The sequence below is a fragment of the Phyllostomus discolor genome, chromosome 5 (genome assembly GCF_004126475.2).
Source record: "Phyllostomus discolor isolate MPI-MPIP mPhyDis1 chromosome 5, mPhyDis1.pri.v3, whole genome shotgun sequence".
Classification (NCBI taxonomy): domain Eukaryota; kingdom Metazoa; phylum Chordata; class Mammalia; order Chiroptera; family Phyllostomidae; genus Phyllostomus; species Phyllostomus discolor.
The window spans coordinates 167,169,371-167,183,604 of NC_040907.2; the positions used below are offsets into that span (position 1 = coordinate 167,169,371).

At 57.5% G+C, this 14,234-nt stretch overlaps 1 protein-coding gene across 2 annotated transcripts in view; it reads right to left on the reverse strand.

Annotated features, from left to right (window-relative positions):
- Positions 1 to 4,915: 4,915 nt before the first annotated feature.
- The window catches only part of RGS10 (regulator of G protein signaling 10), a 33,459-nt gene continuing 24,140 nt past the window's right edge, over positions 4,916 to 14,234 (reverse strand). For both annotated transcript variants that reach the window (XM_028513102.2, XM_036027381.1), the window contains exon 5: positions 4,916 to 5,405. In XM_028513102.2, coding sequence (XP_028368903.1) covers positions 5,259 to 5,405 — 147 coding nt within the window. In that variant the 3' untranslated portion in view covers positions 4,916 to 5,258. The remainder of the gene's footprint in view (positions 5,406 to 14,234) is intronic.

A 14,234-nucleotide genomic window follows, 5' to 3' on the forward strand; every position in this document is an offset into this window, starting at 1 on the left:
TTGGGTCCAGGCACACAACAGACCCCATTCAGTTCTGGCCTTGGGGAGAGAGGTCACGAACTGGTAACAGATAAACATAGTCATGGAGTCAGGGCTCCGAAGAGGCTGGGAAGGGGCGCATGGGCCGGGGCTGTGTGTAACAGAGTCCTCAGGAAAGACCCAAGAAGTGGACCCAGCCCCAGAGGGGCAGAAGGCGATGCTGGTGAGGCAGGCGAGCCTGTCTTGACCTTGACATCACGAGACCGTAGTCATGATCTGAGTTTTTATTCTGAGAACAAGCACAGGCACAGGGCGGGGGGCTGACTTGAGTGAGCAGCGTGGCCAGGTCTGTGCTTTTCAAAGATGGGCTCTGGAGGAAGACGGGCAGGGGCTGCGGAGAGAGGAGCACCGACCATGGAGGAGGCTGTTACGGCCATGGACACAAGAGAGGAGGGAGGCAGCTTGGTCAGGGCCCAGGGCTGGGGAAGCGGGAAGGCCTAGCTAGATCTGTTCAGGCTGCGTTTGGGAGAAGAATCTAGAGGGTTCCCGATGGATCAGACACAGACGTGCAGGAGGGGAGAGACTCTCCGGCCACCTCCAGGAGCCCCTCCGCGGTGGCTCTGTGGGAAACGGGAAAAGCGTCCCCCTTCCTGGTGGGTGCAGCACCATCAGCGCTCTCTGAGCACCCAGAGAGGGCACGACCTACAGGACCCTCACTGAGAGGAGGAGGAGAGGGGCCCCGGGCCTCTGCCTGAGTGGCTGTGCATGGGCTGGGAATCCAAAGAAAGCCCAACTGCTCTGCCCAATCGAGGGTTTGGGGACCTTTCCACAGGGACACTCCCCTGACCCTCCGGCCGGGCAGGCGGCTTCTCCCCTCCCTGCCCTGCCGGCAGCCTTTTTCAGAGCTCACGGCATTGTGTGCCACGGACCTGGAGGAGAAACGCACATTGTAAACCCCCGGAAGCTAATAGTTCCACAAAACCATTTGGCGCTTCAAGAAACGCAGGTTCTAGAACATCCACAGCCCCAGGGAAAATAAACAGTGACGGGGCCCGAGCCCCGAGGTCTGCAAGGCTCGTAAACAAAGCGTGCTCCCAAAGCCAGGGCCGGAACCCGGGCGGCGGGCCGCGATTCATCAGCTCCCGACTCTCCAGCGCGTGAAGGGACGTCTGTCCCCGTTAACAAAACCAGCACGGGGAACTAGCTAACTGAATTCTCCATTCTCCGGAGCTCACCGGGACTGGAATAAAAAGCTATCTCCACGAGAACGGAGCCACTCATTCTCGTGTTTTGTTTTGTTCTTAAAGAGATCACTTCCGGCCTGCGAACCAAAGGGTCGCCTGTTCGATTCCCAGTCAGGGCACATGCCTGGGTTGCGGGCCAGGTCCCCAGTGGGACCTGGGGTTTCTGTCCCTCTAGTTCTCCCCTCCTTTCCCTCTCTCTGAAAATAAATAAATAAAAATCTTAAAATAAGAGAGAGAGAGCACTTCACCACCAGCATATGAAGCTTCACATCCTGATCTGTAAGGGAAAGACAAAACGTCCGAGCTCGTGAACGGAAGAGGTGCTCAGAACTGGCTGGCCCTGTGCCAGTGGTCCCTCGCCCGGGGGCCAGTCACTTTCTTGTGGCAGAGTTTCGGCAACGACTCGATCTCATCTCCTGACCAGCTGCTCGCTGCAGGCAGGCTCTCTGCCTCCCTCTTCCACCCGCCACGGTCCTCTCTCTAGTGTTTGGCCTGGGCTGTGTAGTAGGTGCTCATTAAACATCTGTTTGGTGAGTCAATGAGCATCGTTGCCCGAAGACTACTTCCACCCCAGCCCCGTGCTTCCCTGGGGCCCTGCCCAGACCGGGGCTGGACAGAAAAGGGAGCTGGGGTCAGGGGTGGAAAGGGTTTGGCTCCACCTCAGGCGCTACCTCTCACCAGCACGTGCCTATGTGAGCCACACAGGCATTGATTTTGCTCTTCCGGTCTCTCAAACAGGAGAAGTAGCTGTTCTCTCGCTTTTGGAGGGGTTGTGTATGAGGGGATGGGAAAGAAGCACTTGCAAAGGTGTTCTGCATGTGTGAGGTGACCCCACACGCCTGCTGCAATCAATGGAGAGGCTTCAAGGGTGCAGGGCCTTGGTGGGGAGGACCCAGGCCTCGGGGGCGGCCCGGACCACAACTCACTCTTAGAGAGCCAGGCAGGTCAGCAGAGTCGATTGGCAGGTGTCATTAATGACCGCACCGTCGCAGAGGAACACGTCACCCATCCGTGTTCTCTGTATACAGGAACAGGAGGTCAGGGCACAAATGACAGAGCGAGCAGATAACGTGAATATGCCAGTTCCCTGTTATAAGGCAACAGGGCATGGTGGGGCCTGCGGCTAACTGGAGAGTACACTCACCCTCTGCCTTGGGCAGGCGTTTGCACTGAAAGATTTAGAGCACACGCCCCATAGAACACATCTGGGACCTCCCCTGCAGGTGGAAAGACTGAGGCCCTGCAGACTGTTGTACTGAGCGTGACCTTTTTCCTGATGCTTTGACAACTGGGGGGTCTTGTTGACACTAGGGGCACTGCGCGCCCCCCCAGGGCCAGCCAGTTCCTAGCGACAGCACACAGCCCAGCTCGAGCACACCTCCCATGCACCACCTGACCTCCGGGGCTCCTGCCGCAGCCACCTTGCTCCCCAGGACTTCACACTCCACGCTACCTGCCCTCGTCATGCAGAGCCAGGTGCCCAGGGCCAGGTCCCAGACAGCTAGGGACAGCCCCTGTGCCCCCGAGCTCGTGGAAATTATTCAAGCCAGCCAATCTGAAGCCTGCTCGCCCTGCCTGCCTTCCCGTGGAAACACAGCACAGCCTCTGGCCCACATTTTCCCCTGACTCCCTCTGCCTCCTCGTCGGCCTGGGGCTTCCCCATGCAGCCTGGAGGGGCGTGGCCCGCCCCCTCCTCTTAGGAACTGCAACACGCCCTCCTTTCAAGGCAGTTGTCCCCCCGTGAACAGGCTTCACTAAACCTGAATACTAATAAAACCTGTATTTTCAAATATCTCTAAACTCCCCTGGAGCAAAGATTCCAAGGCTGCTTTAACGCCGTTGAAACTGGGCACCTAACACCGTCCCAAGCACCTCTCAGACGCAATTTAAATACTAGCCAATGGATGGATGGATGGACAGACAGACCGGGGTGAGCATGGAAAGTTGGCTGCATGGATGCCCTGCGCCTCGGGCCCCCTTTGGCGGCGGTGGCCTCTGGAAGCTGAACTGTGCACCTGCCTCAGTTCTGATTGGCGGCCGGGCAGGAGGGAGCCGGGGGAAGTGGCCGAGCTCACGCTGGTGGGAGTCGGCTGTGGTTAGACACGTGCGGCTCGCCCTCCTGCTGGCACCCAGCCTTTCGGGCAGCGCCTCAGCGAGAGCATCGGCTTTTGGTAGACCACCTTCCGGCTAACTCCAGCTGCTTCCTTCACCCGAGGGCTGATAACGAGACTGCCACCTCAAAGGCTCGCTTTGAGGTTAAAGGGTGAAAGCCAGACAAAGGGCCCCAGCCCACCTGTTGGCGCAGGCTCTCCGAAGGCGGCACCAGGCAGGCCGCTCTGCTCCGTGCGCCCCGAAATGCCCCCGGGTCTCCCCCAGCCCAGCGGGGCGGTCTGCCTCCCTCCTGGCACATTTCTGGCCAGTAAACTCAAAGTTGAGCTAGACAACCCTCACGCGTTAAAATGCCCCCATCTACTCTGCTTGAAGGACTGACTTTCTCCGATGAAGGGTGTCATTCTCAGCATCGCCGTCTTGCCCCAGGCAGGGAGAAGGCCTCAGACATCCTGGGGAAGAAGCAGAAGCCCCCTGTTGAGGGGTCCTGCGTCTGCCGTTTCCGATGGACGCTCAGTTGGGTGACCTGGTCGGTCGTCAGCAGTGACTGTCTCCCCAAGGCCCTCCCTCCCCCAGTCTGGAGAACCTAAGGGGCAGCCTGAGGGGTCAGCCTAGGGCAGGGTCGTCAGTGGGGTGACCACGCGGACTGGTTCCCCCAGGACAGACCCAGCTTATGCCACTGTCCCAGGATGCCACTGTAATTATGAAACTCACCCCACTCCTCTCTCAAAAGGGGCCTGGCCTGACCGGTAAATTATACAGTCACCCTCGACATCAGGCGATTTATAAATAAGTGGAAAAGCTGCAAGACTCACAAGTAACAGAGTCCGGTTGCCTTGCTTTCACACAGCAGTTTAAGGTTTGGCGAACGCGCTGGAGGTCTGGCCGAAGCGGCCGGCAGGAAGACTTAGCAGAAGGGAACTAACCACGCCTGACCTTGGACTCTGGTGGACTCGGCTCACCGGAAGGGGGCTGGGGGCGCCCCGGGCCGGCTGGGTCAGCCTGGGCCAAGCAGAACGTCACTCACAGCCTTTCATCCCAAGAACAGACTCCAAAAGACAGTGTTTCCTTCTCCTTGCTGGAGCCTCAGGCCGGGAGTCCAGCAAAGGCTGGGGCAGAGGGGAAAGGATGAGACGTGTCCCCGGGTGCACTATGGGAGGCAGGGACGGCGCATGCGTGTTGTCACCAGCACAGGCTGGGTGCTGCAGCCCCATTCCACACCCCTGTGCCATGGGTGCCCTGAGCAGCTAACTCCCCACTGGTCTTCCTTTCGTCCTGGCTGAGGTCCTACTTCTGTCGGGGGGAACTATTTGTCTGTATTGCGTGAAACGTCGCCGACTGTGGGCAAAACCCAGACAAACCCACACACGAGAAATAAGGACCCTGTGACGCTCATGCTCAGCCCCTCAAAGCAGAGGCTGTAGGGGTGGCTGTTCTCTTCCCAGCACTGAACCCGCCCGTGAGCAGTGGCCGGAGGTGGTGAGACCCACCCCGGCGTGAGCCGATGCGCCGAGAGAATCTGGGGACAGGCGGGACCCCTCCCACAGAGGCAGAGCACAGACTCAAGAGGGCAGAGGTGGCTGTAAGTTTCAAAGTTTCACCTGGTTGGCCTCACAGGAAGTTTAATCAAGCTATACAATGCTCAGTGTCCAGTGTGTAAGGACTTGTTCCTCCTTGTACGTGTGTGTGTGTCTGTGAACTTAAACTTCAAAGCTATTTGTTGTTGGGGTGTTTTTTTTTTTATGTAAGATAAGCCATCATGCAACATGGACTGGTCAAGCAGTTAATGACATACACATATCCCGTCGGTGGGCTTTGCACATTTCGGTCCTTGCAGGTAACGAAGCAGCTGGAAAACCTGCACGATCCTGAGAGTGAGTTCCTTCGCGTCCTGGGAGCTGCCAGTCCCGACAGCTCCTCGGGGGCTCATGTGTTATAAATTCTGGAAGCTCTTTTAGCCGCAGTCTGGGCATCGGGAGGATCTTCTTCCTCTTCCTCGGTGCGCTTGTGCTTTAAAAACAGGTCCGACTTCAAGAAGCGGCTGTAGCTGTCGTACTTCATGAGGTTGAAGATCTGAGGGGAAGAGGGAAGAGGAGGCTGAAGCGTGAGGCTGGCCAGGCCATGAATCACTCTATCAAATATTTACTCAATACCTCTCGCAAGCGCCAGAGAATGCACATACAAGCAAGACACTCGGAGACAGCTAAAGCCGGTCATGTGCTGGACCAGGCAGATTTCCTGGCTGTTTCTGGTCATTGTGAAATAATCTGAGTGGAATAGGACAGTCTGGGGAGTCACACGAACAGATCTCTCTTTATTTTCCACGGGAAGTATGGATTCACACAGCGCTGATTCATAGCCTTGTATTGAGAGGTCCTTGGCGCATCTCCACGGTGTTTAGAGAGATGGCCCAGGGCTGGGTTTCTCCAGGAACCTGAGATAGCTGGGCTGAAACGGTTCCCATAGAGACAGTGGTGGTAGGCCGGCCACTGGCATATCAGAGGATGCCAGCATTGCAAGACCCCCAGAAGCCTGGCATCTGAGAGCACAAACAAACCTATTATCATGCCCAGAGACACAATGGGGTTTATGGGATACAGGGCAAGGGAGTAAAACCCGTCTAAGCCAGGAGCGGCTTTGGGAACAGGCTCTGATTAAAGGAACAGCATCGGGCTGCGGGACGCACTCACCGGCACACCCACAGAGCCCAGGAGCCGGTGTCCGGGAAGGAAGTGACCCCAAGGTGTGCCCGTCAGGGGCAAGACAGACCCTGATGGAGCCCAGGCCGAAGTCCTGGGGATCAGAGGACTGCACGTGCCACGCCACAGGTCCTAAAAGAGCCATCCCCTCTCTTCTTAGCCACGTCCCTGTTCCCAGCATCCCCTCTCCCCACTCCCACCCTCCCCCCTTGCCCTCCAAAAGGGGGAGGGAGAAGAGAAGTAGAAAGGAAAGCATGTTCCGCTGTTGAGAAGTACACTCGCTTTGGAGAAATCTCATCTCTCTCTCTCTCTCAGGCCTTGAGACTGAACTTTCAGGACGGTCTGCAAACCGAAAGCCCACACTTTGCACCCTGGTGCCTTCCCTTACTGTGCAGCCGTGGAAGGTGGAAAGTTCCAGAGGCGTCTAGAAGGGCGCACCCTGCCAGGTGGAGGTACCAAGCGGGTGGGAAAACCCTGGCATCTTTGAAGTCTGCCCTTCGCCTACACGCACACAAACTAGGGTGTGCATGAAAGGCCTGATGGGGTCTGAGGACTCAAGGGCATCCATCTACCTAGGGTGAGGGGGGGCGGGGGTGGGGGTGGGGGAGAGGAGGGAGAGCTGGAACCTTCAGCCTTATGTCTTCTTTTTCCCAAGGCAGCTCCAGCCACAGGAGATCTGCCTCAATCACCGCTACCAGCAAAGTCAACAATCCAGGGAAAGAGCTAGGACTTGGGGTTTTCTTTCCACTCTGAAACTACCACCTGCCCTTTCCTGAGTCTTTCCCGCCAGTCCATCAAGACCTCCAACTGCGCAGAAAGACCACACCCCCTTACGCTTCCCCCACCCCCGCCCCTGCAGTTACCTATTTTGTAGCAATAGTGTAATCCTAGACGGAATTGCAGAGGTTTAGAGAAATTATTCATTAAAAAAGAAAAACAATTTTCAGAAAATACAAAAATCATAGCCAGGGTATGAGGAATGCCACTATCACCTCGTGACCTTCCATGAACATGCCAAGCAAATGTCACCCCTCAACACCTGCCAGGTTCAGTCCCTTGGGCCACAAGAGGCCCCCCGAGGGCACTGGGAGACGCCCACCTAGTTCCGAGTCTGAACCAGATGCTCAGAGGGTGACTGAGAAGCCGGCTCCCTGGTGCCCCTCCCGGCGCCAGCCCCGCGCCCCCTCCCACCCCAGAGCCGCATGGCAGATGGGACCCACCACTGCCAGCAGGATGCGGTTCGACCCAGGCGTCTCTCTGAAGTCTCTGCGCGTGGGAGTGGAACATCCTGTTTGCCTATAGTGGCTCTGAGGCTCACACTTCAAAGAGGAGACGAAAAAAGGCAGGGGCTGGAGGCACCCAGGGCCGGAGGAGGCGGGGGAGGGAGACAGAGAAGGAGGCGGCTTCAGCAGAGCGGCAGGCTGGCTCAGGAGCTGCTCAGGGGCTGGCAGGGCTCTCCCAGACTCCAGCAGGTCCCAGGAGGCCGCAGGCTCTCTCCTGGTGCCAGCGAGCCGGAGGAGAGGGCGCTGGGAGTGGTTTAACGAGAGCATCAGGGCCGCACCCTGCCCCGGGCGGGCGTGAAATGCCCTGGGAGCCCTTCAGCCTGGGGCTTCCAGTCTTCGGGATGCCTCGCCCACCTCCCGGGGCCACTCCCCGCACTGCAGAGTCACTGGGGGCGCATCTACGGCCACGGTGACCCCACAGATGTCAAAAAGAGAAGAGATGTCATTCCCGATGGTCCCAGTTGTCTGGGCCCGTGAGCTGCCCTGTATCTCTGCACAGGGTCTTCAGTGTCACCGGCCAAGGGTCTTCGGGGCACTGGCCTAGGAGCACTTGGCCCATCAAGGGTGGTGCTTAGCAAAGGTGGCAGCACGGGTGTCCAACCCACAGCCCACGGGCCGCATGCAACCCAGGATGGCTATGGATGCTGCCCAACACAAAGTCGTAAATTTACTTAAAACATCATGAGATTTTTGGTGTGATTACGTGCCGCAGTATATTTGATATGTGGCCCAAGACAACTCTTCTTCTCCCAGTGTGACCCAGAGGCGCCAAAAGGTTGGGACACCCCCGTTAGAGGATAGAGAATGCTCCCCAAAGTCTTTCTAGGGACGCAGCTGAAGACAGTGCACCCAGCTGCGGACCACAGCCTTCTGGATCACAGGGCCGGTGGCCGTCCCTGTGATAAATGTCCACCCGGTGAGTGAACAGAAACCACGCAACATGCAGCAACCGGCAGAGGGCTGGTGCAATAAACCGGGGCGGCACCTGAGTACGGGGGTGCCTCCTAACCCAGCACCAGGCGGCACCGAGTCCTCCCCAAACCCCAAGAGAACCCCGGTCACACGGAGGAGGAAACAGGGGCCTAGGGGCTCGAGGCTTTGCCCCACGGGCTGGTGTACCGCTTGGCTCTGGCGCCATAACAAGTGCCACAGGCTGCCGGGCTTGAACCACAGACACTCGTTTCCTCAGAGTTCTGGAGGCTGGAAGTCCAAGGCCAAGGTGTCGGCAGGGGGGGTTCCTTCCGTGCCCTCTCTCCTTAGCTTGCAGACGGCTCTTTCACCCCACCGGCGTCTTCCCACGGTCCCCCCTCTGTGTGTGTCTGTGTCCTCATCTCCTCGTCTTAGAAGGACACCAGTCGCACTGACCTGGGCCTACCCCCAGTGACCTCGTGTAACCTTAAACACCTCTTCGGAGACTCTCCGAACACAGTCACGTCCTGATGCACCTGGGCTCAGGGCCCCATCACATGACTTGGGGTGGGGGCACGCTTTGGCCGCAACGGTGAGCAAGAGAGACCAGTGGGAGGCGAGCACGGGCAGTCACGCTCCGGAGGCCACACTCCCAACCCCTAGGCCGCACTGTCACCCACGTGGCAGACTGAACGGCAGTCTATAAAAATGGAGCCCGAAAAAAGAGTTTAGCACGGAAAAGTGTGCACGAATGGTAAGTGACTAAGCACTAACATTTGTAAATGCACTAAAAATAAAGACAATTTGATCCCAAACAGGCTCTTCAAGAGGTCCGTGAGCACTTCGTAAAGTATGTGATTGTCTAACGCCTGTGCTTCACCCCTGAAACTAATGCAAAATAACACGGAATGTAAACCGTGGCTGAAAGATACAATTTAAAAGGGGAGTGTGTTCGTGTGTATGCATGGGAAATAAATACCTCCAAGGGTCTCCGTGGAGTGGACTGAACAGTGCCCCCCACTTCATTTCCATCGGGAACCTCAGATGCGACCTCCCTTGGACACAGGGTCCACGGAGGATGTCGAGGTGACGTCACGGTGGACTTGGGGTGGTATCCTGATGGGAGGAGGGGACGCAGAGGCTCACGGAGGGAAAGGGGCCTCCTGCCGGCGGAGGCAGGGAACCCGGGGTGACCCAGCTCCAGGCCAAGGGACACCCAGGACTGCCAGCAACCCCCAGAAGCTAGGGACAGGTGAGCAAGGATGCCTCCCTGGAGCCTTCGGAAGGAGCACAGCCCCCTGACATCTTCACTCTGGACCTCTGGCATCCCGAACTGCGAGGGGATGAAGTTCTATTGTTTGCAGCAACTCCGTCTGTGACAAGCCCTTGGAAACTAAACCAAACTATCGATCTCACCTCACTCTTCAGGGAGCCCAGAAAAATGAGATAGCCCTCAGGGTTCCAGAAGGTTCTACAAAACCAGGAGTCTTTGATGGGGAGAGCTGGCCTCACGGGGGCTGGGCTGTGCCTGCCACCCAACCCACACGCCCCACGCGTGCGCGGAACAGAGAAGGACGCGGAGCCGCGTCCAGGGTGGGGCGGGGCTCCAGCAGGCGGAGGCGTCTGAGTGGGCCCTCGGAGCGCTCGCTGCTTCCCAGAGGCAGGCCGCCGCTCAGGCGGAAAACTCAAGCTGGCAGCTAAATTGCATTCTGTACCTTTTTTCTTTTTTTTTTTTTTTTTTTGGCCAAGACAGCCGTGGCTCCGCAGGTTCCGGTCCTGGCAGCCCCACATCTGCGCGCTGCATGCCCAGACTGTAAACTGTTTGGCGTCGTTGCCTCGGGATCCGACCCCGCAGGCAGCTGGAGGAGGGAGCCCTCGGGAAGAGCCGCGGGGCCTGCCCGCCCAGGTGCAGCCGCGAGGACCTGAGGACCATGGCGCCGGGCCATCCCACAGCCCAGGCGCCCGCCCTCTCGGGACCCCAGAGGGCGCCGGGATGTGCCTCTCCGTGGGTGCTGCACCGTGAGAGTGCTCCGAACCTGCTGCTCCAGGCAAGGGCCCCCTCCCCAACAGGCCTCGGCCACGGAGAGAATGAGAAGCCTCTCTCTCCGTGAACATGTCGACACTGTCTCGGTTAAGCACACGTCAAGCCTAATAAATCTCCCAACACTTCCCAGGAGACAAGGACACTGAAAGACCTAAACTAAACACACGTCCTTTCTTCTCTTCAAAACCCTCCACCATGCTATTTCAACTGGGTACACGGAGGGGAAAAAAAAATAAATCCTTTCATGCCAGTTTTATTAAGGGGATGTCACATTCGCTGCAAGAACGGGGCTGAGTTTTTATATAAAAATTGCTGAAAGAAGGTGGCAAGAGCTCCGGCCTCTGGATTCTCTCTCCCGACGCCTAGACTACAGACACGCTTCCATACGCAGACAGACAGACAGACAGACAGAAAGTGCAAGGGAAGCAGGCCCTTCGCGCTGCAGCCCTCCAGCTGTGCAGTGACGGCAGAGCTGGCTGGGCGGCGAAGAGGCTGCTGGGTCAGGGCACCCATAGGTGTCCTCGCCTGGAAGACCACCTCCCCCTCTCCTGAAGTGGGGACGGGGTGCTCCCGGGAGGAGGGCTGAGGGCACCTGGGCAGGGAGCAGTGAGAAGACAAAACAGCTCAGGCCTGCCCTCGTCCCAGAGCGCCAGAGTGGGCCCCCGGAAGCTCAGTCACCCTGGACAGGCTCCTGGACAGGCTCCCCAGCGGTGACAGGCAGATGTGCTGGGGTGGGACCAGAACTCCAGGAAGAGGCTGGACATGGATGGAGACAGAGACCCCAGCTGAGGCAAACCCCCACACGGCCCACGGGTCCCGGGCTGTCGCACCAGGATGGTGGCACTTTATCCGCTTTTTTCCGGAGTCCATAATACTTAAATCCAAAGCCCGCAGGACACTCTTTCTGCGCAGGGCAGAGGTATTTTATGTTTGTCTTTTGCCATCGGAGGGAGAGCTGAATGCCCTTCTGATGCCCACCCCCTCTCTTCCTCGCCTAAACGCCATTTCAAAGCCACAGAAAAATCTCCAGGCATTTCAAACACCGTCCTTCCCGCCCCACCCCTCATAAGGCGAGCAGCTGTGGCAGATGCAGGCAGCCAACTTTCCCTCCCTTGGAACGAAAACCTACGACCTGCCCTTTCTGGCTTCGCACGTTGGAAAATGCTGGTTTCTGGCCTGGACTGGATTTTTGGGAGCGAATGTCAGCTGGCACCCACAAGACAGAGGATTCCAGAATCCGCAGCCCCAGCCACCACAGCAGACTTGGAGAGAAACAAGGGGTTGGAGAGGACCCCCAGGTCACCCCCAGAGTCATGGCAGCCCCTCCCCCGGCTCTGGGTCCTCGCCAGCTGGTCCGACCCTTCCTCCTGAGATCTGAAAAGGAAGTGATTCTCACTTTGTGGGTTCTGGGGAAACGCAGACACAAGGCCGCTGAAAAGGGGCCTGATGCATGCTCCTTCCTCTGTCAAGGATGTGGCTGGGGCTGCTGACATCCCTCTGAGGTCTTTCTACCTTTTTTTTTTAAAGATTTTACTTGTTTTAGAGAGAAGGGGAGAGGGAGAAAGACAGGGTGAGAAACATCGATGTGAGAGAGAAACATTGACCGGTTGCCTCTTGTGCACACTTTGACCAGGGACCAGACCCACAACCAAGACCTGTGCCCTGACCGGGAATCGAACCAGAGACCTTTCGCTTTGTGGGCCCAGGCCCAACCGACAGAGCCACACTGGTCAGGGCTGATTTTTTTTTTTTTTTTTTTTTTTAAGCAGCAGAGTTTCAGGGCTTCCTTTTCGATGGAGGCCACCTCCAGAGCAGACTTCGAGCCCACCCCGACACCTGGGTGAGGGCATCCTGCTGCACCCCCAAATCTGCTGTAGGTCAGGCACTGGGAGCCCTGCGACTTAACGAGCAACAATGAGCGCCCTGCTCCCCCCAGACCTGCAGCCTTCTCTTTCACGGCCCGAGAAAGCAGCTATCCTCAGGTTGCCGCGTGAACGGCCCTTGCCCCTTCCGTCCTCTCCCATCTCCTTACTGTCCCATTCAAACCAGAGGCATCGGAGCAGGGGACGCCCGTGCACTGGGGCCGCGGGGCTTGTAGCTGCGGAATTCTGTTTTAAATCTTCCACGTGGCACACAGCGGGTCACGGAGCAGCCTTCCAACTGTTTCATTCTTAAACATTTGCCAAGTCGAATTGTATCACAGAACGATCTCTCCACTCGCACGAGTTTTCCAAACAACAGAATGACAAACTTCTCTGGAGATACCGTTTTGACAAACAAAACCTCACAGCCACAGGCAACAGTATGGTGGTTACCAGAGGGGGAGGGGGTGGAGGGAGGAGCAAACAGTGGGAGGGGTCATGCACACAGCGACAGAAGGAGAATTGACTTGGGTGGTGGACACACAGTGCCACGTGCACATGATGGAGAACTGTACCCCCGAAACCTAGATAATTTTACTAACCAATGCCACCCCAATAAGCTCCATTAAAAATTAAACCACTTAAAAAATATATCATTTCGGCGAAATGCTTATTAAAACGCCTAACGCATTCCTCACAGAACGTGCTGACCACACTTTAAGTTTCGCCTGATGCTCAGGGTCATGGAGATCCCTCATCCTGTCACCACCCCGAAGCGCAGGGGTGCCCCCCGGTGTGGCCTGCGGGCTGGGGGCCCCACGCCCGGTGGCTCCGAGTCACCGTGCTGTGGTTTGGGTCTGGTGTCATTTCTGTCTCCCCGCCCAGCTGTCAGTTACCACTTCTTGCCACCCAGCTCTCCGCGGCTCTACCAGCACTTCCCTGCTGCGGGCTGAAACCCCGGGGCCCGTCAGCGCTGTGTGTGAACCGAGAATAAACGGGACCCAAAGGAAGGCCGGAGGAGCCGTTTCCATGAGATGCCTGGATGTCGGCTCATCTCCCCTGATGCTCAGGGAGGATGCTGAGCATCACGCTCCCAGGTCCCGGCTGCCCCACGGTCCACGCTGCCCCATCTGCAGCCTGCAGGGGACAGGGCATGGCCCCGCTGGGACAGGGGGCTGAGGCCACCGGAAGTCTTCCAGGTGGGGGGGCTCCTGAAAACCCCAAGCCGACTGCTGCTCCGACAGCTCCCAGATCGAGCCAGTGGGGCTCAACGAAGCCACAGAAGCCGAGAAGGGTGTTTTTTGTTTCTTTGGAAAGTGACGTGAAATCTTGTGGTTCCCAGCAGGCTCCCCTCAGCTCCCAACTCCCCCATAGGAGCCCCGGCTCTCACGGGAGCCTTTGGGGAGCAGAGACCCACAGACCGCGCAGAGCACCCACATGGATGGCTGCCGGCGGGCCTTCGGGAGACAGGGTTTTCTGACGTGGAACAGAACCCGGAGGCCCCTCACCGGGACTTGCCGTGGGGTCCGCTCAGGGCCTGAATACCTTGTCTCCACCCAACTGGGCCTCAGAAAGATAGTCACTGCCTCTTCATCCCGCAGATAAATGACTTGGAACAACAGGCTATCAAGGCACTTTGGTTTGTTTTGGAAGCCCCGGCCTGTCTCTTGGCAGGCAGGCAGGCAACACAAGGTAGCATTTATTAACAATGGATGGTGGGTTGGAAGCACTTTCTCTATGGGCATGTGGGGCGTGTGTTTCTAGGAAAAAGGAGGCAAGTCTAGAGATCAAGTGTTATTTAGTGGTCATGTCAAGGTACAGGATTATAATTTTTGGGGGGGCTTCATATTTTGGTTTCCCGAGTTTCTCTTGTTGAGCACATATGACTTTTATAGTTGGGTAGATAACAGTTATTTTTGAAATATTTTTCTTTTGTCACTTGAAGGAAGTCTTCCTCTGCCCCCTGTGTCCCTCCTCCCTGGGCCTACAAGCCTCCCAACACGTGACCCCAGTGGGGTGCAGCTGGGCCCCCCCCACTGCGGGGATGGTGGGGTCCCCGCAGAGAGTGGGGTCAGTCTGCCTCCCTCCTCATTGCGACCTTGGCC